The sequence below is a fragment of the Capricornis sumatraensis genome, chromosome 2 (assembly GCF_032405125.1).
Source record: "Capricornis sumatraensis isolate serow.1 chromosome 2, serow.2, whole genome shotgun sequence".
Lineage (NCBI taxonomy): Eukaryota > Metazoa > Chordata > Mammalia > Artiodactyla > Bovidae > Capricornis > Capricornis sumatraensis.
In genome coordinates, this window is record NC_091070.1 from 1,402,950 (window position 1) to 1,429,039 (window position 26,090).

Here is a 26,090-nt window from a genome sequence, read left to right on the forward strand (position 1 = left end):
AAGGAAAGCGACAGGCCCTGGACTGGCACGGACACTGCAGAAAGAAGACCCAGGTCCAAATGCTGCCTCCGTCTTTGTCTGCGGCCTGGGGAAGGCTTGTGGATCTTGTCTCGGGTTCCCTGTCTGTGAGATGGGAGCTAATTACACTCGCAACCTCCCAGGATTACTGTGAAGGATGAAAGCGAGACTGACTGGGGAGCTCGTTCCCAGCATATTGCAGGCACTCAATAAATGTGAACTTTTCTTCCAAAAGCGCCCAAATAATGTCAAGTGTAAGTTGCTCAGTCATGTCTGACTCTTTGAGACCCCATGCACTATAGCCCACCAGGCTCCTCTGTCCATGGAATCTCCAGGCAAGAATACTGGAGCAGGTTGCCTTGGGTAGGGTGTAAATACATTGCAAGGATTAAAAATAACCCCCCCGCCCCCACCACTGTTCTGAGAAACACTACTGTTCTGAGTGACGGAACAAGTCTGAAGGGCAGAGTGCTCACTCGGCAGGTCGGCTGGGATGGAGCAGCCAGATGCCCCGGCGGAAGGTGGGCCTCTTCCTGAGCAGAGGCAGATGGCAGCCAGGAGGCTGGCCTGCCTAACAATGGTATCTGCCGCTCACGCTGCCCGGCCTCGCTGTTTGTGTTGAATAATCATAGAGTGACTGTGTAAACAGCAGCTCCCAGCAGCAGGAGCAGCCACAGAACGCCCAAGGTGGAAACACGGTATCAGAACCCTGCTCTCTAGCCTTCGGCCTCCGGATGGCTCGAAAGCAGGAAACCACACTTTCTGTGAATCTGCCCGGGAGGCAGGGGGCTGGCGGGGCTGGAGACCTGACTTTGGCTCCTCACTGGCCACTCTCTTGCCCGAGAAACACCACCTTCTGCGTCTGCGCGTCCCTGCACTTCTCTCTCCTCTTTCCCTGCAAACTGCTCTGGGGGGTAACGGCAGCTGTACTTCATCCCCGGGCAGGACACACTCTGACCCTTGCTGTTTGAACAGCTAGTCACGAGAGTCTCACTGGTGCAGGACCTGTGACACAGACATTTCCTAGTAACTTAAAAGACCACTGCTGCATCTACAGCGCACCCTCCAACAGCCTGGGTCTGAAGTCTGCGAGTCCACGTTCGTGCCGATTTTCTTTTTCAGTAAACATGCACTACACGATCAGGAGTTGGTCGAATCTGGGGCTGTGGGATCGGGGACAGAGAGCGCTTGTCATGGGACGTGAGCATCTGAGGATTTTGTATTCAGGGGGGTCCTGGAGCCACCCCCTGCAGACATCAACGGTGACTGTATTCCTTTCCTTCAAGATGAGCCAGTGACGTCCAAGAGAGGACCTGGAAACAGCCCGCCTGGCAAATGCCATGCTCTGTTCTATAAACAACCAAATGTCTGTATTTCTTGGGCAGATCCTTTTCCATGCTGGCTGGAAAGCCCTCCACAAAAATATGCCAACAGGGAGGCGGTGGGGGGTTGTGAAGCCAGCGTTGCCACTCACTGGCTGGGACGAAGGCCTGTCTCAGGTGAGCCTCCTCGGCTGCCCCGTGTGCCTCGCGACAGTCGTGTGTGCGCGTGAAGTGCGTGTTAGTGCCGGTTCGGTGCTGGGCTCTGCCAGATGGGCTTCCCAGTTGGCCAAGGGGGAACCGATCTGCCACTAAAGGAGATCCGGGTTCAATCCCAGGGTCAGGAAGACCCCCTGGAGAAGGGAATGGCAACCCACCCCAGTGTTCTTGCCTGGGAAGTCCCATGGACAGAGGAGCCTGGTGGGCTACAGTCCACGGGGTCACAAGAGAGTCTGACACGGCTGAGCGACTAACCACCACCACCCTGCTAGACAAAGCCGAGGGCCTCTCCAGTTACAGTCCAGAGGGGAGGCAGACTGGGGAACGCCCTGCCGCTGGGAAGCCGACCCTCACTGTGTCTGCACCGCGCTTCCCTGTCCGGGTGACTGGGAACTGCTGGCATGTATTTCTGGGACCCACCGCTGGAGAGCTCGTCTCAGGTCAGGGCCGGGCCTGGCAATGCGCCCCTTTGTCAAGACAGGGCCCAAGGCCCACAGCTCAGCACACACTCAGCCCAGGAGGCTCAGCCTAAGGCCACCATCACACTGGGCCTTCCCCACCACCAGCACGTTTATCCAGGAGAGCTGGGGGGCTGGGGGGCAGGAAGGAGGGAACAGAACGGAAAAACAAGAGAGGAAAAGGGACAAAGGCACAGCCCGAAGCCAGAAGGGGAACGAGGGCATCAGTCACGCCCTGGGTCAGAGACTGTCCTGCACGAGTCGCAGGCTGTCAGTTCATCAAGGTCGGGGAGAGAACGACCGTCCACTCCCTGTTATAGCTGCATCGGACATTTTAAGCACCAGAAACAGTGGCTAACAGCAACCGGATGCTACTTCTGAGCTGGACACTGGGTTAGATGCTTTCAAGACCTCATCTCAGTCACTTTTCAGCAGTGAGCTGTGCACTCTCATTTTGCAAATGGAGACACTAAGGCCTAGAGAAGGCACACCACCACCCAAGGTCATGCGGGAAGCTGCCAGGCTGGTGCGTAAGTGCCAGGGCCTACAGCAGTGCTCTCCACCTTGAGCTGGAGGTGGGAGGAGTCGTCACGGACTCCTGGACATTCTGACAGAACCTCTTGCTAGTGAAAAACAAATATGGTGCATTTACAACAACATACTTAGAGGACTCAGAGAAATACACATGGCTTGGAAGGAAGGGAACAAGAAGGCCTTTGGAAGCTGTCCATGTGACGAGAGAGAGGAAGCCAGCTGTGTGAGGCAGGAGGGGCTTTGTCAGATGAGCCCAGATAACCTGAGAAAGGAGCCATCAGAAGGGCAGACTTGGCTCACCACGAAAGCCAGGAATGAGTGAGGGTGGGAAGCGGCTAGACCCCAACCAGCCTCAATCAGGGAAGGAAGGGACCCGCCAGGCAAGGCCAACCCCATTAGGGAATCCGAGGTTTTGCCATATTAATGGGATGATGTCATTAACACTTTCCAATTAAAACTCAAACTTGCCCTGTTCACATTTAGCATTTGCTCAAAAACCATGGACTATACTTGGCTACCCCAGTAGACGTCTACCCTACAGGGGAAAATAAGGCAGGATCTGCCCTGTCCTGATTGTATCACATCTCCCCCTGCCTGAGCCTGGTGAAGCGTGAACTCGCCTCAAAGCCAGACTTCCCGGGGCTGAGAGAAGCGCTCTGGAGTGGAGGGGCCACATCAGAGCAGGCGCGGAGGTGGGGCCGCCCACCCCGGCCAGCCTCCCTCCAGAGCACTGGGAACCCACGCCAAGATGCCTCCGGCTGCCTCTGCGAAATACGCCTGGTCTCTGACCTTAAAGTCCTTGCCTAGCGCAGCAGTTTTCAGAGGGTGACTTGAGGACCTACCCTTCACGGGGGTGGGGGTACACCTGTAAAGTCAAAACAACGGCCATCCTAACATTAAGTCGTCACTGCCGCCTGGGTGTACAGAGGCCGCCTGATGCGGGTGGCAGCGCGGAGCAGCGTTGAGAGCCCAGCCGTCGGCCCAGACAGCAGGCGCGCCTACAAAGCGGGGGACAAGGCTGCCTTCCAGACCAACCTGAGCTGGCGAATACCCACTTCAGATATTTTTAAATATATCAATGAGCTTATTATTATTTTAAAATAAGTCAATAAGTACTTTAAAATTTATTGGCTTTAATTTCTTTATGACAAATGTCAACAGCTATAGAAACCCATGTAAAGGAAAGCTGTCTGTGGTCCTTGATTAGTAAGGGCACAGGGGGTTCTGAGACCCAGCAGCTTGAGAGCCGTGTCTCCGGGGCTGCAAACCTGTGCTCCCAGAGCAGCCCACCGGCCAGGCTCCAGCCAAGAGCCCACCCACGGGTCTCCCCAAGCGCCATCGTCTCTGCGCTGGCACTCACACCCGAGCGTCTCTGTCCCCGGGGTCTCACCTCTGTCTCCGTACAGTTCTGGAGGCAGGTCGTACGGCACAGGGAAGGAGGCTGTGGGCTCCTGGCTGCTCCCGGAGAAGAATTTCTGTTTCACTTGGAAACTGTCCAGGCCCTGCAGACACACAGAATCTATAATTGCATCTCATTTTCTGCAAGAAGGTCCCACGATGCAACTATATTTTTATGATGCTCACAACAGAATTCAGAGCTATTTTTGTGACTGTTTTGAGCTTTTTCTGATATCAGTTAGGTCAAATATATTTACGACACTGCAAATTACTCTTTCCTAAAAATGAGATGTCCAAGTTTCAGAAAATAAATTATAGCAAAGCTTGCCAAAGTTTAATAACGTGTATAAAGATATGTGAAACTTTTGGCTGTCACAGCCCATTTCTATCGATCTCTGTGTGCAGCGGCAGGGAGTATGCAGAAGACACTATCAAATACTTGGAATACTTTCAGGATTGCTACAGTAATGGGCTGCTCACTCTGGTGAAGTATGAAAGTTGCTTTCATGTGTAATGAGAGTGTCCAAGAAAACAGGATAGGAATGTAACAGTGAGAACTCAACAAGACCCACCAAATGAAGGCTGAGTCTGAGAACTCCAGAAGAGGCTCGAACTAACTTCGGACTCTCATCGGGATGCAAGGCCAGGTGCCGAACCCGGCCGGTGTTCACACCGCTCCTGCCTCCTCACACGGGGCCTGCCCGCCACGTGGGCGCCCTGGAGGTAAGCCGGGCGCTCCCCACACCACTGACCATCCCCCGGCCCCTTCCTGGATGACCCCCGTTTCTGCCTCATTCCTCTGGCCACCCGCTCACACTCATATCACTCCTCCTCATCCTAGACGCCCAGATCAAACGGGGCTCTGTCTCCAGAACCCATACAAAGTGCTAACCCTACAGTTCCTATCTTGGTGAGCACAGCTTAGACTTGGGTAGAAGAGGCTGCTCCTTCCGGGGCACAGGGGAGGCACGGTGAGCGGCAGCGCGGTGTGGACCTGGCCTTTGGGCAGCCTGGGCTGCGTCTGTGCGGGTGCTAAGGGTGTGTGAGAGGCTCAGGCTGTGCTCATTCACCCCACTCACGACTCCTTGGGTGTCTCTTCTGTGCCGGCCTGTACTCAATGTACAGGAGTCGCCACAACTGCCACAATCCCTGTTCTCTCGGGATGTACAGTCTCGTGGGGAGACGTCACGCACGCACATTTATGGAAGTAAAGTAACCAACTACAGTTTGTGACGGGGCTGTGAGCAACAGCAGACGAGCCCTGAACAGCAGGAGGCCTGGTTCTTGTCGGGGACGGGTGCTCAGCAGAAGCCCCCTAAGGTAACATTTCAATCACACTTTGAAAGGTGACTTGTATTTGGTCAGGTGAGGGTGGGTCCAGGCGGGGGGCACAGGGTCCCTAGTGGCCCAGAGACGCCGAGAAGTTGTGTGCGGGAGGAACTAAGCAAGGTGGCCACGGGGGATACCGGGCCATGCATTCACTAGGCCTCAGCTTCCTCACTTGTAAAATGGAAACTCAGTCATGTCTGACTCTGCCACACTCCTCGGTCCATGGGATTTCCCAGGCAAGACTACTGAAGTGTGTTTCCATGTTCTCCTCCAGGGGATCTTCCCCACCAGGGATCGAATCTGCATCTCCTGCACTGACAGGCCGATTCTTTACCACTTGCAACTCCTGGGACGCCCCAATCTTCCGGATGTTATTGCATTGATACATCTCACTTCAGCACCCAGCGCAAGCCTCGATGCACAGGTGGTGGTCAGGAAATGCTGAGTTGCAAAAATGGGGTTAAAGGACCTTCCCCGCTCACTTTCTGGGCATCTGCATGGAAGCAAATGCAGCAGCGTGCATGGAAGCACTGTGGGCGGGGGGGGACGCCTGCCCCAGACGCGGGTGAGCAAAGCTGCGAAAGGGAACGCGTGAGGCAGGCAGAGTCTGCACAGAAAGGGAAGAAAGGACCTCGTAACGGTGGCCACTTAAGAAAAGGCTCCGCAGGAAATAGTTTTGCTGGACCTTGAGAAGGTGATGTAATTCTGATGGACGGAGAGCTGGCAGGGAGCAGCATGGGGGAGGCCAGCCTGAGGGCAGGCCCTGCAGGGGGACGGTGAGGAGGCGAGCCGGGGGAGCGCTGGGGAGGGGACGCGGCGGCAGGCTGCAAGGGGGCGGTGAAGGGGAGCGGCGTGGACACCTGCGGCCTCTCCCTGCTGAATCGGGCCGGCTCCTGGCCACGTGGCCTGAGCCAGGGATGTGGGGAAGGGACCGCCCTTCTCTGGGGAGCTCGTCTCGCTACAGGAGCCACAGACTGAAACTGCCCAGCCTGTTCGCGAACGATGGCCATGCCTCGCACGAGTCACCTTATTACAAGGGGTCCTGGCAAGGAACGCAGAACTGACAAGCTACCCGAACTGGAAGCGTTTGGGAAAGGCCAAAAGGGGAGAGGAGACTCCAGCCCAAGCGCCTAGCAACCTCCCAGAATCCTCTGTGCTGGAACCCATCTCGGACTGGCCAGACGCAACCTAACCCAGTCCCCACGAAGGCCGGGACGGCGAGCCATGTGGCAGAGCGGTGCCCTGGGCTCCCCCTCCTGCCTGCTCTGCACCTGCGCGCCCCTTCCCAATAAGGTCTCTTGCTCGGTCAGCACATGTCTCCTCAGACAGCTCATTTCTGAGTGTTAGACAAGAGCCCGCCCTCGGGGCCATGGAAGGTAACAACTTGTAACAGTTCGGCAAGGTTCACGTGAGCCCCAAGCTGCAGACCGAGCTCCACGTCCTTCAAAGGAACCGGGCCTTAGAAGGAAGGCACCCCGATGACACCGCGCAGACCTCTGGATTCAGCCCCGCCTGAAGCAAGTTTCAGCTGGTTATCCTTCACTTACAGCCCGGGGCATCGCAGGACCCTGGTGAGAGAGCGGCCTTTAGTGTGGTGTGCAGTGAGGCGCTGCAAGAGGCTTTCTGAGCAAGGAAGTTCCACCGTGAAGGCGGACACGGCAGCCCACTCCAGCACCTCTGCCTGGGAAATCCCACGGACAGAGGGGCCGGCGGGCTACAGTCCATGGGGTCACAGAGAGTCAGACACGACTGAGCAACTGAACAAGACAGGACGAGCCACATTCTGGAAACCCTGGCCCTTGACATCTTAAAAAAAAAAAGAGGCCAGAGGTTGGGAAGTGATGCCTATTCAATGATTGTCAAAACCTTTATGGAGTTTCAGACAAAAAACGACTTTCCTCTTCTTTAGCTCCTGGCTGACTGCATTCCTTCTCAAATGCGCACGGTGAGGGATGATGAATCTTTATGGCTTTATGGCTCAGACCCAGATCGCAAGCCCCCCTGTGCCATTCTGTGGCAGCCGATTCACACGCCAGGAGCACTGAGCTGTCCATGCCTGACAGGAAGCAATGTGCTCTTCCCTAGACTGCCATTTCTGACCCCAATTCTAGGGCATCATATTTTTATAGAGTGCCACTTTCCCCTTCAATCTGGATGTCCAATAACTCGAGGCTGTCTAATCATCAACATTTATATGTCACAGTGGTACCAGCTGGCATTTTACAAAACAGAGGACGGCACCGTCCCAGGCATGGGTCACTTTGAAGACAGCTGTTATGACAATACAGTGATCAAACACCAGGTGAGAGGGTGGCCGTGGACACGCCTGAGGAGTTACTGGCTCCCCCATCAGTTCCGGGAGGGAAAGAGCTGGTCCCCACTGTGACGGATTAGGCTGAGCAGCTTAGCTCAATCACAGACAACAAGAAGCGGGCTCACATTTCAGTTTGAGATGCAATTTATGTCTCCAGTTGCATCTAACCGAGTAGCATCCTCAAGCAGTAAAACCCTAGGCAAGGTATCAAATGTTCCTGGGTGAACACTAGTGGCAGATGAACCTTCTGGAAGGAGCACCTTTCCTCACAGATGTGCTGACTGGCAAGGAAGCGAGTTACAGGAAGGCGGCTCTCTCGCTTTCCCTGAAGCGTAAGGAGAAGGAAGCCCAGAGAAGTGAGCGGGCTGAGTCTCACCGCCCGTGCGGGGCTGCACGCCCCTGTCACTCTGGCTCCTACAGACCTCGAGTCCCTGAGCCTTCAGACCCTGCGCTCGGGGAGGGCTCCTTCTTGGTCCCTGGACTCTCTCCAATTCTGTGCTGTCTCTCTGAGCCCCTTCTAACTGAGCACAAGCAGGCCCGGGGGGTCACAGCCAGGAGACGGCCATCACTGCCACACTGGTGGCTGACAGGCACTGGTGCGTGGTGGGGCCCGGGGGTGGGGGCAGAAGGCAGGGGCGAGGCGGTGGGAGGCACGCTGCTCCCATCCACAGTGCTGCCCCTGAGGACACGGAGCGCTGTCTCCTGGGCCTCGGAAGCCTTCAAGGGAGAGAGAGACAGATCCTAACGGGCGGCAGAAACCGCTTCAGGAGGAGGTGGGAGCTGAGCGGGGGTGGATGGGACGGGTCCCGGGCAGCAGAGACCAGGACCAGCAGGGGCAGCAGAGGCTGTGCCCAGCAGATGGGACAGGACGTGGGGACTGGACGTGGACTGCTGAGCGGCGGGGCCAGGACGTGGTCCTGTCAGTTGAGCAGAAGAACACGAGGTGTTACAAAGAAACATCACCTGAAACCTGGTGCTCAGCCGTGGCCTCCCGGGGAACTCTGAGCGCCTGAGCCGTGCGCCGGGCCCCGGGCAGGTTGGCAGAGCTGGTGTAGAGAGAGCGAAGGGATGGTTAAGGTGGGGGCGCTTGTAAATTTTATTAGTTCTTCCGGCCAGAGCCACGCTTGGCAACAGAAATGAAAAATGTTTAACCAGACAGAGAAAAGAGAAAGCAAAGCCATGAAGACTGAAAGCTGGCAGGCATCTGTTTGCAGCACCTTTGCCTCTGATCACAGGAAAGAGAACCCGCCGTCTCAGGAGCACGTGAGCCTGGGGCTGAGCAAGGGGCTGGGCCGGCCCTCAGCCTGGGACAAGGGCAGGGATGCTCGGGACATCGGGCCACCGTTCTGAGATGGTCTGTGCGTTATTCCCAGAGGTGGGAGGGGTTCTGGACAGAGTGCTGGGCAGCCTCGTCAGCGCCTACGTCCGTGCTCAGCACACACCGAAGTGCACAGGTGCAGAGAGGGAAGACTGTGTCTCCCCGAAGCACTCGCAGACGCCCGACAGCTAGAACACAGCTGCTGCTCTTCCAGACCACGAGGTGATCTTTCCTATATTGAGATTTCTCTCAACCCAGATGACTCCGTCTAGCCTAAAAGTTAAATACGCCTCAATTAAAGGTGTGGAGTCCTGCCCCAAGGCCACAGGTGCAAGGCCTTACACCATGGCCACAAAGGCAGAGACTGGACCAAGGTAGCCCGTGAAGCCGACTGAGCTCCTGTGTAACCACGGCCGAAAGCTCCTCTGGTATCGCCAGCAGGCCTCCTGACTCTGCATCAGGCGGGAACGCTCACCCCGGGAGTCACCGCACGGGGACCTAACCAACCCCCTAACGGTGATCCGCCGGCAGGAACTGTCTTTGACTTGAGGCATAGAAGTTGGCTACTAACCCACAAAAAAGGCCAACTCGCCCTGGCCTGTCAGGAGGCGGCAGCCCGCTCTATCTCTGCTCTTCGCTCCTAATAACCTCACTCCCTTCTGAAACGCTCTGCGTCTGGAAATCCTTTCCCAACCTGCATTCAGACTGCCACGATAAAAGGGACAACTCAAAAAACATGATAAAAGTGGAAGGATGAAGTCGAGACTGTGAAGGAATCAGGTCTTCACTGAACAAACACTGGCTGAGCAGCTACTGTGAGCAACAGCCAAGGGGAGCACGGTCACATTAATCCCTAAAGGTCTTGAAAGTGTTCCCGATCAAAGAGGAAACTGCTGACTCCACGCTCTATGGCAAGTTAGGTTAACCTCAAAACGATGTGTTTACTGAGTCGCGCATTTAAAAGCAGCAGAATGGACTTCCCTGTGGTCCAGCTGTTAGAGACTCCACACTCCCAGCGCAGGGGCCCTGTTTCGATCCCTGGTCAGGGGACGAAGTCCCATACGCCATGACTAAAGGTCCTGCATACTGCAGGTAAGGCCTGGTACAGCCAGAGGGGAAAAAACCAGAAAAAATGGGAACACATCAGTATTTGGCTACCTGGAACTTGTCGGCTTTCAGATCAATCCCAGAACTTTCAAATGGCACCATCATCATGACTGGGGAGTGCCGGCTCTCCACCTGCGGCAGTTCATAAGCCACGCAGCGTCTGCTCACACGCTTCCGGAACGACCGGCCCCTAAGACGGCCACAGAGAGGAGAGCCGCCAGCTTCCCGCAGGTGGCACCTGCCGAACTTGAGGTTGCCCCCACACTGAGCACAAAACCTGACCACATGCAATGCTGGCCTCAAGTCCGCGTTCAGGAACGCAGACGTCGGGATGGTCCCCCGATGAAGGACAGAAGTGGCGATTCCGACTGCTGCTGACTCAGAAGAGTGGGTGTTTCACACATGGAGTTCTGCTTGAGGGCCACAAAGGAGGGCTGATCTCCAGAAACTGGGTCTGGATGATGTCCGGTCAGAAGAGTGACTCGGGAACTGGGTGTTATGCAAGTCTCTGGCAAACATGTAGCGAAATGTATTAAAAGGCTCATCCTGACAGCACTGAAGGGAGAAACCCAAAGACAGGAATCACACCGGGCCGCAGACTGCGCCACTCCCAGCAGCCATTCAAGACAACGGCCAACACAGAAAGTTCAAGACACTGAAGGAAGACATAGGGACTGTTACTGTGAGTGAGGCAACAGACCCCATGACAGTGAGCATGAGGCTGTGTGCACACACGTCAGCTTCAACAGACAGCTACAGGTGAGCTGCCCCACGCTGCAAACTGTTCCTGACAAGTCCTCGAGCATCTACTATGACCAACCTCAACAGCCTATTAAAAAGCAGAGACATCACTTTGCTGACAAAGGTCCGTCTAGTCGAAGCTATGTTTATCCAGTGGTCACGCATGGATGCGAGAGCTGGACCATAAGGAAGGCTGAGTGCCGAAGAATTGATGCTTTTGAAGTGTGGTGTTGGAGAACACTCTTGAGAGTCCCTTGGACTCCAAGGAGAACCAACCAGTCCATCCTAAAGGGAATCAGTCCTGAATATTCACTGGAAGGACTGATGCTGAAGCTGAGGCTCCAATACTTTGGCCGCCTGATGAGAAGAGTCGACTTATTGGAAAAGACCCTGATGCTGGGAAAGACTGAAGGCAGGAGGAGAAGGGGCGACAGAGGATGAGATGGTTGGATGGCATCACCTACTTGATGGATGTAAGTCTGAGCAAGCTCTGGGAGACAGTGAAGGATGGGGGAGCCTGGTGTGCTGTAGTCCATGGGGTCACAAAGAGTCGGACACGACTGAGCACCACCCCTACCCAGTACCGCTTTGATTAAATCCACGTCGCCCACACAGTCCCTGCTCTGCCTAACTGTCCTTCTCACACAAAGGGGTGAGGGTGCCCCAGGAGCCTCACGGGAGCGACTCCAGCGGAAAGACTGCAGGGAGAGGCCCCCGTGCGCCAGGCCCTCCTGTGAGAGCAGCTCCCAGCCCAGCTGAGGGGACGCCTGAGTCAACAATGACCACACAGGGCACACAGGACAAGCCCGGGTCCGAAGGCCGTGGGTGCAGAGGTGCAGCACCTGCGGTGCAGACGAGGGGCGGGGGTGGGGGGAGGCGGGGAGCCTCGGGGCCGCCCGTCACACAGAGTAAGGCTCCCGAGAAGGGCGGCGCGGGAGACCAGGGGACCGGTAAGCATCGCCCCAGTGTCTCTAGGGTGTCTCCACGAGATTCCTGCTTGCATCAGTGGGCTGAGTAAAGACGACCCCCAACTCTGTGTGTGGGCCCCACCCCATCAGTGGGGAGCCCAGAGTGTTAAGAAAGAGGCCAAGGCAGGGCTGCCTGGCTGGGACAGCGGCACAGGCCTCCCGAGAATGAAGACCCCGCTTCGTCTGCCTCCTCGGAGGCGGCGGGAGGCGCTTGCAGAGCCGACCGTGCGGGAGGCCACCCCAGGCGCCGAGTCCAGGGACGAGCCGGGCGCACTGTGAGTGGGAGGGCCTCTCCTTCATGAGCCAAGTCTCGCTCTGGGCTCCTGCACCCTCCGCAAGGTGACCGATGACCTGGCAGAGATCTCTGGGTTGCCCTCAAAGCCAAATCCATAAACGTTAATTCTCTGAGGGCCACACAGAGGTCTCCTGCATTCTCAGAAGCTCCGCAGAACAGTACGTGACGCGGACGAGACAGAGCGGCTGAAGGATGTCTCCTGTGCTGCAAAAACCCTTCAGCTGCTTCCTGCTGATAAAACACATCACCTCACTCATGGGTGAAACTCCCTGGCAGTCAGCTCCTACCTCTTGGGTGGCTTCCTAGCTCACACCAAACTGCCTTCTCTGCAAGCAGGCCCCTACTGGGGGCCGGGGCTGGGAAGGAGAGGCGTGGAGGGCAGACCCAAGCTTGTGCAGTGACTATAAACGCAGAATGGCCCGCAATGGGGCCGAGAAGCTCCGCGATGGAGCTGCAGCAGGGGCGGCAGCCCACAGAGCCCGTCGTCGGGGGCCGGCCGGCCCGGCCCTCCACGTCTCCGCTGTCCTTCCCATCCCGTGATCCCAGCACAGCCCCCTTCTGTGGGCCTAAGGCAGCTCAAGCTGGTTTCTGAAAAATGCACCTAAAAGACCTTGGAAATGCACTGAGACCTCTGGGCTCTGCTCACTCGGCCCAGAGCCCTCCTCAAGCGTCTCTCAGCCAGCCTATGCCCGGGGCGTCTCTCAACCCTCCTCATGCGTCTCAGCAGCCAGCTTATGCCTGGGAAGTCTCTCAGCCCTCTTCAGGCATCTCAGCGGCCAACTTATGCCCGGGGCGTCTCTCACACGAGGCATCTGCTTCTCGGCGATGACGTCCTTGCTCAGCTTGACCGTCAGGCCCCTGGGAGGCAAGGTCAGACACTCATGTACTGTACACACGCCTCGTCTCAGCACTCTGCCCAGTCAGTGATGACTCGCTGAAGGACACAGCGATCTGCCCAGATGGGAAGAAGCCTGATGGTGAGACGGCGGCAGTGTGTGGGCTCCTGAGAGGGTGCAGGAGGCCTGCCCTGAAGCACGGATCTGCACGTGGAAACATGGCACGGGCCTGCTCACTCGAGAGCTGCCTCCCCAGTAAGCCAGCTCTGCAGCTCCTGCTGGAGGCCTCGATCTTGAACCTGGGGCACAGCGTAGGATGGGGGAGTCCATCTTTTAATATTCTTGCCTGATGGTCTTTATATGTGACTCAACCCTTACTCTACCTAGAATGCCCAACAGTGGCGAGTTCCTTGCTCTGTCGTGTCCTGCTCTTTGCAACCCCATGGACTGTGGCCCACCAGGCCCCTCTGTCCATGGGACTATCCAGGCAAGAATGCTGGAGCGGGTTGCCATGCCCTCCTCCAGGGGATCTTCCCGGCCCAGGGATCGAACCGGCCATCTCTCACTGGCAGGCGGGTTCTTTACCATCTGAGAGAAGAGTCTAGCCTAGAGTCCTTCTGGGGATTCTCAATGATTATGGCCATTCTTTCTCTAACGCACACACAGAAGCTACATCGGAGGTAAAACTCAGTCGCTTAGAGGGGTGGAGAGCCTCTGCAAGCGCAGCGTACTTCTCTCCTGCTTTCGTTTTCGTGATGAGGGATCGCGTCGGAACAGTTAGGACCGCAAGTCTGCAGATGCTGGCAACAGAAGCCAGTGAGGGACAGGGAATTGACTCCACGACTGAAGCTGTCACTGGAAGGCGACTCCAGCCTGCGCTCAAAGCTCCAGTCACTACGATCACAGCACAGGAGTGCTAGTTCCCTTGTGCTGAGGATTTACTACCTCTCGGCGACACAGCTGAGCGACCACAGGAGGGTCGGGCAGACGGGGCAGTGGGGGCTGCTGGATCCGCTGGGGGGGGGACCTGGGGAAGTCGCCTCCTTGACTGTGACCCCATCTGTGACAGGGCTGCCCCAGGACAGCCTGTGAGATGGTTCTGTGAGAACCCCCCCCAAGACTGAGAAAAGGCACTCTCGGCCCGCCTCGAGACCATGCCCTCACGTTGCGGGGCCCGGAGGGAAGTCTCAGGACCAGCTCACAGTGCTCCCCTGACTGAGTCTCCTGATCCAGACCAAGCGGAGTGCCAAGGGCCAGCATCACAGGTGTGCTTACCAGCAACTCAGCTACAGTGAGTGGCAAGAAAAGAAAAGGGACACCGAGAGAAAGACACGGCTTCCCACGTGGTGCCCTCTTGGGGGCTTCCCAGTGAATGCGACAGCAGGTCCTCTGTGACCCCAGGACCCCGTCTTCAGCAGATGCTGCGAGCCTCCCTGCCTCCAGGCTGGTGCTCGGGCCAGTTCCTCCATAGCCAGCCTTTCCTGTTCCTCCCTGCTGGCCGAGAATCCTCGGGACCTTTCGCTGCCCCCTCCTCAAGACGTCCTGCTCCGGAAGGTGGTCTCCGGCCACCCCACCCCAGAACAAACCTCACACTTGGCTCACTCCTCCTGCTGATCCTGTAGTGACCTTCACATTCTGGCTCACAATCTTTATTTAAAGACTGTTATTAACTTTGCCCAAAGCAGGATCTTCCACCACCTACTGGACATACTCCTTGGGAGCAGTGACCGCACGGCACCCAGAACAGTGACTGGGGAAACAATTCACAGCTGTGTGACCTTCTGAAGAAGAGAACCTGCGTGCGTGCGTGCTGACTCACTCAGTCGTGTCCGACTCTTTGCGGCCCATGGACTATAAGCCCACCAGGCACCCCTGTCCATGGGAGTCTCCAGGCAAGAATACTGGAGGGGGTTGCCGTGCCCTCCTCCAGGGAATCTTCCCCACCCAGGGATCCAACCGGCATCTCTTACGTCTCCTGTGTTGGCAGGTGGGTTCTTCACCACCAGCACCACCTGGGAAGCCCAAGGATGGGAGCACGCCCCCCCCCCTCCCTCCCGCTCACGGCGGGTCAGGCAGCCGCGTGGACTTACAAACGCTGAGGGCAGAAAGAGGACGCCGAGCTCGTAGGAGCGGATCATCAGCTGGGTGCCGCCCTTCTCCAGCGCGCCCCAGGCGGCCTTGGACAGGTTGGCGCTGCGGGGACAAGAACAGAGCGGGACTCAGTGAGGCGTCTCGGCGTGGGTCAAATGCCCCCAGCGGCGAGAGCAGCGGTCAGCGCCCAGAGCCCCATTCACATCCGTTCAGCTTCCGGCACGGTGCTGCGTTTGGGGAAAAGTGAAAGTGAAGTCATTCAGTCATGTCCGACTCTTTGTGACCCCAAGGACTGTAGCGTACCATGCTCCTCTGTCCATGGGATTTTCCGGGAATGTAAATCCTGCTGTGTTCTTCAAGGTTTATCCAACTGCCCGAGACAGCTTCACCCTCATCTGCGTTTTCCCTTGAGGGAGGGCTATTAAAATAATTATCCTGCCTTAGAAAGATTCCTTCCTTTTCCTATGAAAACCCTTCCTGTTCACGACCCTGCTGTAGCCTGAGCCAGGGTGTCTGCTGTTGTTGTACATAAAACCTGCACTTAAGGAAAAACTAAGTCAAGGATATGGAAATCAGAGCCACAACGAGCAAACCATACCCGGCAATTCGTGGGTGCTGAGTCACTTCAGTCGTGTTCGACTCGGTGTGATCCCGTGGGCTGCAGCCCGCCAGGCTCCTCTGTCCAAGGGATTCTCCAGGCAAGAACACGGAGTGGGCTGCCACTTCCTCCTCCAGGGGATCTTCCCGACCCGGGGACTGAACCCAGGTCCCTTACGCCTCCTGCATTTGCAGGAGGGTTCTTTACCACTAGCGCCACCCGGGAAGCCCCCGTTACACCTGGGAAGCTCTGTCAATGGCTATGGTCGAAAAGACTACAAATAACGAAGTGCCGTTGGTGAGGATGTGAGGAAAAGGGAACCCTGGGGCAGTGCTGGTGGGAATGTAAACTGATGCAGTCACTATGGACACAGTACGGAGGTTCCTCAAAAACTAGAAACACAACTGCCATAAGACCCAGCCATCCCACCCCGCGGTATATACTCTAAGGAAAAAAACAACCAATAATTTGAAAAGATACACGCACCCCATGTTCACAGTAGCATTATTTATAATAGTCAAGAAACGGAAGCAACCCTAGCGCCCACTGCAGATGAACTGATAAAGATGTGGTGTGTCATGTAAAAATAGAATGGAATATTACTCAGTAGCGAAAAAGCGAAATTTCATTGCCATTTGCACCAACGTGGATGGGCACAGAGGGTATTAGGCTTATGAAATCAGACGCAGAAAAACACTGCACGTTACGGCTGATGTAAAGATAGGAAACAACTAAACATGCCGAAGCAGAAACAGCCTGACAGATACAGAGAACAAACCGGAGGTCACGGTGGGGAGGGAGCGGGGAGAGGCAAGACTGCGGAGGGGGTGAAGAGGCGCCGGCTGCTGTGCCCAGAGTAAACAGGCTGCAAGCATATATGCTTGGGCGTCGTGAAGAAGCCGCCTGCCAACGCAGGAGACTCCAGGTTGACCCCTTGTCTGAGACGATCCCCTGGAGGAGGAAATGGCAACCCGCTCCAGTATTCTTGCCTGGAGAATCCCATGGACAGAGGAGCCTCGTGGAATCTTTCCAGACCTGGGGATGAACTCATGCTCCTGCCTTGGAAGGCAGATTCTTAACCACTGGACTACCAGGAAGGTCCTAGAGACATTATCTTATAAAAAACTATAGATCGAGTATAATCTATAAAAATACTGAATCACTGTATTATACCTGAAAATAATATGATGACTCAATTGTACTTAAAAAACAAACTATGTCCTTTCCTGCTAATTTTACTTTCAGTCCAAAGAAAAGAGCATCGTGTTTTATGTAGATTAAGAGCTGTGGACATGGCTGGAATCACGGTGGAAGGAAGGAGGCTGGAGCCTGACCAGAGGGGAGGCGTCAAGGCAAGCAAGTCACCAGGAGTGGAGATGGAAAGGCTCTGAGGCATCTTTGGAAACTCTCCTGCAGCAAGCTGGGCCAGAACCTCTCATCCAAAAGTTGATTACTCGCTGGAAACATTTTTTCAATTAGGTTCACCCAAATTCTATTTCATTTTTAGAATGGAGAGAAAACCTCAGCCTCTCAGACCCTTAAAGCCTGACCTTACTGGGTAACAGAATATTAAAACAGTCATTCGCTGAGGCATCGACTATTCTCCTGAGCCATGGGCTGGAACTGCTGCTGTGGGAATCCAAGTCAAGCAGAGACAGGCAGCAGCAAGGTGAACAGCACTGGTTCCGGTCAGGTGCTACAGAGACCAGAGCTGAGGGAGCTCTTAACCGAAGAAAGCCAGAGCGTCAGAACACGGAAGCATATCCGCAGACCTCCCGCCTCCTGAACGGACCAGGGGAGTCCCTTTGATGCGCAGGAGCCAGTCATGAACATCACCATCTGTGATGTGTCACGAAAACGTAAGAAGGAGAGGAAGCGGGAAGCTGGCAATACAGTGATATTATGACTCTAGGAAAAAAAATTGGCTTCTTAGAAGTCCAAGATGACAGCATGCTTTTATTTCTCTTGCTTGTTAGTAATGTGAAGTGACCTCCCAGGCAGAGACACAGGTTTTAATGGCAAAATCAACCAGTGTGAGGTGGAAGCCGTCTTCCTGTGAATTTTTTCCCAGCTTCTAGATTATCACCGCCTGGTAACTCTCTCCACGTGTCAGCATAGCACCGTAGGTTAAAGGCACTTTCTGGAAGGCTAATTTCCACTTTTCCCTCACTAGTCTCATTTTTCTCAACATCCCAAGATCGGAGGGCTTATCCAAGATAAACATCAATGGAGACCATGAGGAACCTCTTCAGGTGGTCTCTTCCAGTCCTCGTCTGTATTTGGCTTCTAAGAGAATTCTAAGCACCTAGAACCTTAAAGTCTATCCTGAATAATGAGACTAAAAAGTCTCTTCCAGACTTTCTAGGTGATAAAACTTTTATTCCTTGAAATAGCACCCTTAATAATTCTTTACTCTCCGAATACAGTTTGCATCACTGGTACCCCGGACGGCCACAGCCAGGACACGGGGTGTACATGTGCAGACTCTGACCTGCCTGCGTGTGTGTGGACGGTGAGGGTGGGTGCCTGCCAGGGTCTGGCAGAGGCACAGTGGCACCACAAGCCTCCTGACGGCACGCTCTTTGGTTCCTGAAACGCCAGAGCAGCGTTAGCTTCCAGTCGTCTCCGGCCAGGACTCACGTCCCCTGCCTGTCCCGGCTTTCTGCTCCGGCCACTGCGGCCCACGAGCTCGCTCTCCGGGTCTCCTCTGCCTCCCGCCGGCCTGAGCTGCGGCTCCTCCCCCAGGGCTGCGCTTTCTGGGTACTGTCTGTGCTTCATCACCAGAGAGGGCTGGGTTGGAACTGACTTTGCGTTCTTTGGGAGTATCAGACACCTGTACGTTGGAGAACTTTGGAGGGCGGGACTCTGGATGTGCATCAGAAGCATGCCACTAAGGAAGTCAGGCGGCTGGGCTGAATCACAGATACATAACCACAGATATGAAGGAACCACACATACAGTGGACTGACTGTAAGTCATCACTGAGAAAGTAACAGTGAGTAAAACAGGGGCTTCAGGGGGGTGGAGATGCATGCTAGTTCGGGTTCAACCAGAGAACAGAAGCGCTTTGGGGGGTGTGCGTGTGTACTGTATTATATACAACATATACAATTTACAGGGATTTGACATCAGAGCTCCAGGAGTCAGGAAAGCAGTCTGGGTAACGTTGCTGACTTTGCCCTGATTCCGCAGCCTGATGTCTGCAGGGCGGGCAGGAGCTGGCGAGGATGAACACACAGCGGAGAACAGGCTGGAACCACAGCAACGAGCGGAAACCCCACAAACAAGCTACAGCCACGGCGCCTTCGGGGCTGCCCTGACCAGAAACGTGCGAGAGAAGGGACTCCGCGGAACAGACCGTGGGGCGGGAGGATTTCCCCCGAGCCCCCAGCTAAGCAGACCAACAGTCAGTTACTCAACTGGGCAGTTTATGGAGCCCTGATCACTGCAGATGGTGACTGCAGCCATGAAATTAAAAGACGCTCACTCCTTGGAAGGAAAGTTATGACCAACCTAGACAGCACATTAAAAAGCAGAGACATTACTTTGCCAACAAAGGTCCCTTTAGTCAAGGCTATGGTTTTTCCAGTGGTCATGTATGGATCTGAGAGTTGGACTATAAAGAAAGCTGAGCACCGAAGAATTGATGGTTTTGAACTGAGGTGTTGGAGAAGACTCTTGAGGGTCCCTTGGACTGCAAGGAGATCCAACCAGTCCATTCTAAAGGAGATCAGTCCTGGGTGTTCATTGGAAGGACTGATGTTGAAGCTGAAACTCCAATACTTTGGCCACCTGATATGAAGAGTTGACTCACGGAAAAGACCCTGATGCTGGGAAAGACTGAGGGCAGGAGGAGAAGGGGTTGACAGAGGATGAGATGGCTGGATGGCATCATCGACTCAATGGACATAAGGTTGAGTAAACTCTGGGAGTTGGTGATGGACAGGGAGGCCTGGCATGCTGCAGTTCATGGGGTCACAGAGAGTTGGACACGATTGAGAGATTGGACTGGACTGATGACCAGGAGCTCAGCTCTGGTCCAGTTTCCGACATGGCCCGCAGAACATGGCTGTTAAGAGATGTGATCTCAGCCCACAATATGGGAATTCTGTCCCATGGCTTAAAGCTTGAAGGCTACATTTAAACTAATAACATAATGGACAATTCCTAAAATAAAGCTCAGCAAAGCACAGGAAGGCCGTGGAAGGGACATGGAGAAGGCAGGCAGGCCAGTGTTGAGAGCAGGACCCTGCACCCCAAGCCCAGGAGAGGACACTGCCCTCAGTGACACCGGAGAGCACTCCTCTTCCTCCTGAGCCTCAGCTTCTGCCTTCCAGAAGGCGGGGTTTCAGCCTATGAGCCCAAGCATCCCTTTCTGGACAGCAGTCTACAATGACTAGAGGCATCCATGCTTACCTCTAACGAGATCAATCCCTTCACCTACATACTCTGACCACAAAGACAAAATCCATGCTATCCTGCTGGGAAAACAGCCATGCGAGAAAGGAGCAGGGAGCAACAGAGATGACCTCTGGGCCAACTCCGCCGTGGGCCTCTGAAGGCCAAGAACCTGGTAACGGCAGCGTCGGCAGAGTCCACCACCGCCCACCCTGGCCTGAGCCCTGGCGCGGCTGATGGAGCTGAAGATCCTGCTGGAAGGCGTGTGAACCCCGGAGGATGCCTGCGGATCCGAGGACTGTGTCCTCTGATACAACGTCGCTTTTGTCATTGATCCTTGATCTTTCATCCCTGGTCCGCTGCCCCAGCGCAGAGATGCCCAACAGACTGGGCTTTTAGCCACGCCTCCTGGCGGAGGGGGCAGGCAGCAGATGCCACAGACAGACGGTGGACAGCTGGACAGCGACGCGAGGGGGATGGGGACGGAGCAGCTGGGTGACGAGGGCAGGAAGGACGAGCTCGGGCTCAGGCTGAGGTCTCGCTGTCCCCAAGCCCCACAGCTGCCTGCCTGCCTCTCTCTTTCTCACACACACATGCAATAACGCCACACATCACATTCCATTTTGCATTTGCTGCAGGTTTCCCTGTGCCGAACCTGAGCTCTGTTTCTTTGTATGTACTAAAAAACATTTTTCGTGAGGAATATGGACAGATACTTTCACTGCAAAAGATGTGAATTGTATCTAAGTATATGCAAAGACACAGTCTTTAATTCCGATGGATTCTCTTGCATTTCTAGACCTCTGTTCGATTCTGTGACTTTCCACTTGTAAGTTATGCCGTCAGTCTCCTTTATTTCTTATTAACGTGCAGTGAGCTTCAGTTTCCTGTTGCTGCTCTGTGACAAACTGCCACAGATTCACTGGCTTGAAGCACCGCCAACCTTTGATCTTACACTCTGGAGAGCAGCCTGGATGGGGCCTGCTGTGCTGGAACAAGGTGTCGGCAGCTTTCCTATCTTTCTCTCGAAACCTCTGCTGCCAGCCTTCTACTCAAATAATACGCTTAACTGCCAGACCCCACGGGCTTTGTACACTCCTTATTCTTCTAGACCAGTGGTTCTCAGTGGGGGTGATTTTGCCCGGAGGGGGCATTTAGCAATGTCTCGGGACATTCTCTGGAGGTCAGCAATGCTGCTGGACACCCAACAGTGCACAGGATGGCCCTGGACGCCGGGCTGCCACGGCTGAGCTCCCGCTGCAGACTGCTCCACTGCAGGGCGGCGTCCCTCCTCGGCCCCTGGCCTCTGTGGCTCCCTCTCTACGTGCCTGCCCTGGTCTCTCCCAGCTCTCGGACTCAGCTTCTCTCGTGTTTGCTGCTCTTTCCACGCGGTTCTGTACCCTCAGGAGTTTGAGGAGTGGTGGAGGACAGGGAGGCCTGGCGTGCTGCGGTCCACGGGGTCGCAGAGTCGGACACGACTGAGCGACTGAACAACGACTGTGCCCTCTAGACGGACGCTCTGTCCTTGCACCTCTCCTCTTGTCTCTTCCCTGGGACCTTCCCACTCACCAACGGCAACTGTCACTTGAACAAAATGATGCTCAGACTCGGCCGGCTTGGATGGCTCACCAAATTTCCAAATGGGCATCTCCAATCACAAGCTGGATTTCTCAATGGGGATACCGCACGGTCATCCCAAACCCAACTTTCTAAAAATCGAAACTCATCAGCATGCCTTCCCTTCTGAAAACCAGCCTCCTTCTGAATTTGCTTCTGTCCAGTCTCAGGCAGGCTCAGGAGTCGCAGTCTTTTGGACTTGTTGGCTCATGTGGCAGGTATCAAGTTTTTTCTCTTTTTCTGCCCCTTATGACATCTTTTTTTTTTTTTTTTTTTGTGGCTGCGTTGGGTTTTTGTTGCTGCACGCAAGCTTTCTGCAGGTGTGGTGCACAAGCTTCTCACTGAGGGGGTTTCCCTTGTGGAACACAGGCTCCAGAGCGTGCGGGCTTAGCCGCCCCAAGGCATGTGGAATCTCCTCAGACCAGGATCTGAACTCGTGGCCCTGCACTGGCAGGCGGGTTCCCAACCATGGAAGCCACAACATCCTCTGTTTCCAAGAAGGTCTCGGCCCCTCCTACTCCAGGCCTCAGCCCCACATGGACTGCCCTGTCTCTGCCTGTCTTCCCCCTGGGGCTCTCTAAGTGCCAGCGCAGCCTTTCTCCTTAAGCATATATCAAAGCTGAGGAACCTCCAGTCTGTCCAAGTCTATGCTCTTCAAGTTTATCTTGCATCTGCCCTTTCAGGATTCCTCTCAGTTCAGTTCAGTCACTCAGTCGTGTCCGACTCTTTGCGATCCGATGAATCGCAGCAGGCCAGGCCTCCCTGTCCATCACCAACTCCCGGAGTTCACTCAGACTCACATCCATCGAGTCGGTGATGCCATCCAGCCGTCTCATCCTCGGTCGTCCCCTTCTCCTCCTGCCCCCAACCCCTCCCAGCATCAGAGTCTTTTCCAATGAGTCAACTCTTCGCATGAGGTGGCCAAAGTACTGGAGCTTCAGCTTTAGCATCATTCCTTCCAAAGAACACCCAGGGCTGATCTCCTTCAGAATGGACTGGTTGGATCTCCTTGCAGTCCAAGGGACTCTCAAGTTCTTCTCCAACACCACAGTTCAAAAGCTTCAATTCTTCGGCGCTCAGCCTTCTTCACAGTCCAACTCTCACATCCATACATGACCCCAGGAAAAACCATAGCCTTGACTAGACGGACCTTAGTTGGCAAAGTAATGTCTCTGCTTTTGAATATGCTATCTAGGTTGGTCATAACTTTCCTTCCAAGGAGTAAGCATCTTCTAATTTCATGGCTGCAGTCACCATCTGCAGTCATTTTGGAGCCCAAAAAATAAAGTCTGACACTGTTTCCACTGTTTTCACATCTATTTCCCACGAAGGGATACTGTTAACTGATATACTGACTGCCTCCACATCTTTGCAAACATCCTTCCCTCCACCGCGACGTCTCCCAGCCTGCCTGCTCGTGTGCTGGCAGCCCTTTCCTCCTCCAGATTCCAGCTCTTGGAAGAAGCTGTTGACGGCTATTCGAGCCCACAGATGTATGCGGGCCCTGAATCCTGCAGATGTTAGGCGGGCGCGAACCGTGTTAATTCAAGAAAAGAGCCTGACACACAAAGGCTTAGAAGATGTATCAAGACTTGTTCACTGCAGCTAAGAGAACTAACCACAAAAACGTAGAGGAGAGGCCTAAGCGTTGACCAGGAAGCAGGAGAGGCACAGAGGAGCAATGGGCGGGAGCAGGACCTGCGTGCGCACACGCTTCAATCCTAACGAGGGCCAACGCGGCCCATCTTCAAGTCCTGCACCTACAGAGTAGGGCAACACACCTGCCTCAGAAAAGTGATGTGCAGGTACCTGCCTGCTGGTCCAGTGGTTAAGACTCCAGGGATTTCTCACAGGGATCGAACTAGATCCCACAGACTGCAACTAAAGACCCTGCATGCTACAACTAGGACCCTGCACAGCCAAATAAATATTAAAAAAAAAAAAAAAAGTGTGTAGAATCCCAGGCACACACATGACACATAACAGATGCCACCTATTATCATCATGGTACTTGGCTAAATCTATGGGAGGGCGACTCTGGTTCTTCTCTGGTGGGGCTCACCAAGCACTGCCATTCTCCAGAAGGCAGGTCCATTCAGGTCTCCTAATCCTAGAAGGTTACAGTGGTAGATGGGTTCAAAAATTACTCATCAGATTGCTTCACTGATTTAGCAATCCCACCACAAGTGTCCGAGGCAGAGAGTGACCTTCTATTTTACTTTGTAAAGAATGATTTGGGTCTCCTGGATACAGATATATGTCCCCCAAATTTCACTACAGATATGAGAGATACAGTGCCTGGAATTTAAAAGCATGGTTAAAATTAAAGCAGATGTCTTGTGAGGTTAATTACCACAAAGGACACATCATATCAGCTGCGATTTGGGGGCTGATATCTGATACAGATACAATATATTAACAAAGACACGTCAGCAGGGAAAGAAAAATGAAAACGACTATGACCTTGCTTTCCCACTGATAAGCAGGGTGAAGCGTTAGAAGAGACCCTTGGGAGTGGGTTTTGTGAGCAGCGCTCCTGACTGACTCTGGTCACCAAACAGACGAGGAGTCCACGCGCAGCCTCACTCTGCTTCTCAGTCACAGCCACAGCCCGCTTCCTAATCTGGACTCGGAAGCCAAGCTCCCATTCCACGGCACAGGCCAGCCTAAAGGCCAACCTGCACTGTAAAAGGATCCTTCTCTCTTTGATCCCACAAATCAAATTAACAAGGGCTTTAGAAGCCATCAGGTTAGCATCCAGAATCCAAAATGGCAAAGAATACTGTGCTGTGGGATCAAAAGTTGCTTTTCAAATCTCAAGTCAAAATTGGTATTTAGAATATCATGTCAAAGAATTTCAGCGTGTACTTAATAGTAACCAATGAGACACAATTGCTGGCCATTTCATTTTTGACTGGAACGTTCCATTCTTTTGGTCCGTCTCCTGTGGTGGATGGGCAAAAAAGGACTTGAAAAGAGCAACAGATTCGTAAGATTTTTAAAAATAACTAATTAAGTTTCATTGGAGAATAATTTATTTACAGTATTGTGGTGGTTTCTGCCGTACATGGACAGGAAGCGCCCACAGGCGCAGGTGTGAGTTCTGGTTTTGGCCAGCTGTCACCTTGGGCTTAACATCCTTTGGCATCGACTTCTTTGCCTGTAATATGGGTTCAGCACCATGTGCCCACTTCACTGGGTTATAATGAGGGATGAACACAGCAATCGACAACGAGGTGAATGTGCTCAGAGAGTCGTGAAGCACGGCACGGAGGGAACATCTGGAAAGCATCAATACTTTCTTTAAAAAGGATTCATTTGTTTATTAAGCTGTGCCAGGCCTCAGCTGCAATATGTTGGATCTGGCTCCCTGACCAGGGATCGAACCCAGGCCCCCTGCATGGGAAGCATGGATTCCCAGCCTCTGCACCACCAGGGAAGTCCTGGAACGTATAGGTATTTTCAACAGATCTGTGAAATGGTGTTAGAAGGCTTTGGGAGGTTATCTACTGTAATAGTAACTTTTTCTTAAACATGAAGTGAAGTGAAAGTTGTTCAGTCGTGTCTGACTCTTTGCAACCCCATGGACTTCTCCAGGCCAGAACACTGCAGTAGGAAGGCGTCCCCTTCTCCAGGGGGATCTTCCCAATCCAGGAATTGAACCCAGGTCTCCTGCATTGCAGGCAGATTCTTTACCAGCTGAGCCACCAGGGAAGCCCTTTTCTTAAACCTAGGGAGTCCTCTATTCAGAGCAGGACAGTGGGCTCTGGGAGTGGTTTCCAGAACCCCAAGGGCTCCATGGACACAGCACGAAGCCCTCAACGTAGCCCAGTCCCTGACTCCCCACGAGGGGAAGCAGCTTAGAGAATGGAAGGAGCTGTCGAGAAGCAGAGCTGCGGCTGCGGGCAGCGGGCCATTTGCACATCCAAGTAGCACTGAAAGGCATGATGAATAGCCCGTATCTGGTCAATTAACCTGAGGGCCCTTTAAAGGCTTTCTGAAGAAGAGCCCTTCCCTGGGCCCCCAGCAGAGTCTGTGAGGGCAAGCCTCTGGCCTCCGCTTCCCCGGGCCCCTGGTGGCACAGCCTCTGCACTGAAGCTGTGGAGCCCATGAGTAGTTTCCATTAAGATCTCCCAGGACGCGTGGGCATCCTCCCTGGGGTGAGCAACTGGCCCCGCCAAGCCCTGCCATGCCGGCAATTCTCCTGGACAGTTCTGTCCGCAGCCCTGTGGGCGACCTGGTTCCTCCAGCTGCCCCGGCCTGCTCTCACCAGCCCGCTCCTGTGTCCTCCAGGTCTTTCTGTAAGAAGGCCTTTATGTGAACGGCCCTCTGCTCTGCCCTTCTGCGGCCACCTTTGTCTGGAACTTTGCACCAGCTTCTTGGTAGTTTTTTCTGCCCTCATGCTTTAGCTTCTCTTTTCTATCCCATAAACCAATTCCAGAAAGAGTACGTGACTTGGAAGAAGGAGCTCCTCGGCTCCGTGCCGTTGCTATGTTCATGAAATATCTGCTCTCCTTAGCTCCAGAGAGCAC

The 26,090-nt window shown here is 54.4% G+C and overlaps 1 protein-coding gene across 1 annotated transcript in view; it reads right to left on the reverse strand.

The window, feature by feature from the left end:
- The window catches only part of TDP1 (tyrosyl-DNA phosphodiesterase 1), a 70,750-nt gene that overhangs the window by 1,056 nt on the left and 43,604 nt on the right, over nt 1-26,090 (reverse strand). The window contains exons 14-15 of the mRNA XM_068964971.1: nt 14,945-15,047; nt 3,939-4,050 (exon numbers count right to left, since the gene is read on the reverse strand). Coding sequence (XP_068821072.1) covers nt 3,939-4,050; nt 14,945-15,047 — 215 coding nt within the window. The remainder of the gene's footprint in view (nt 1-3,938; nt 4,051-14,944; nt 15,048-26,090) is intronic.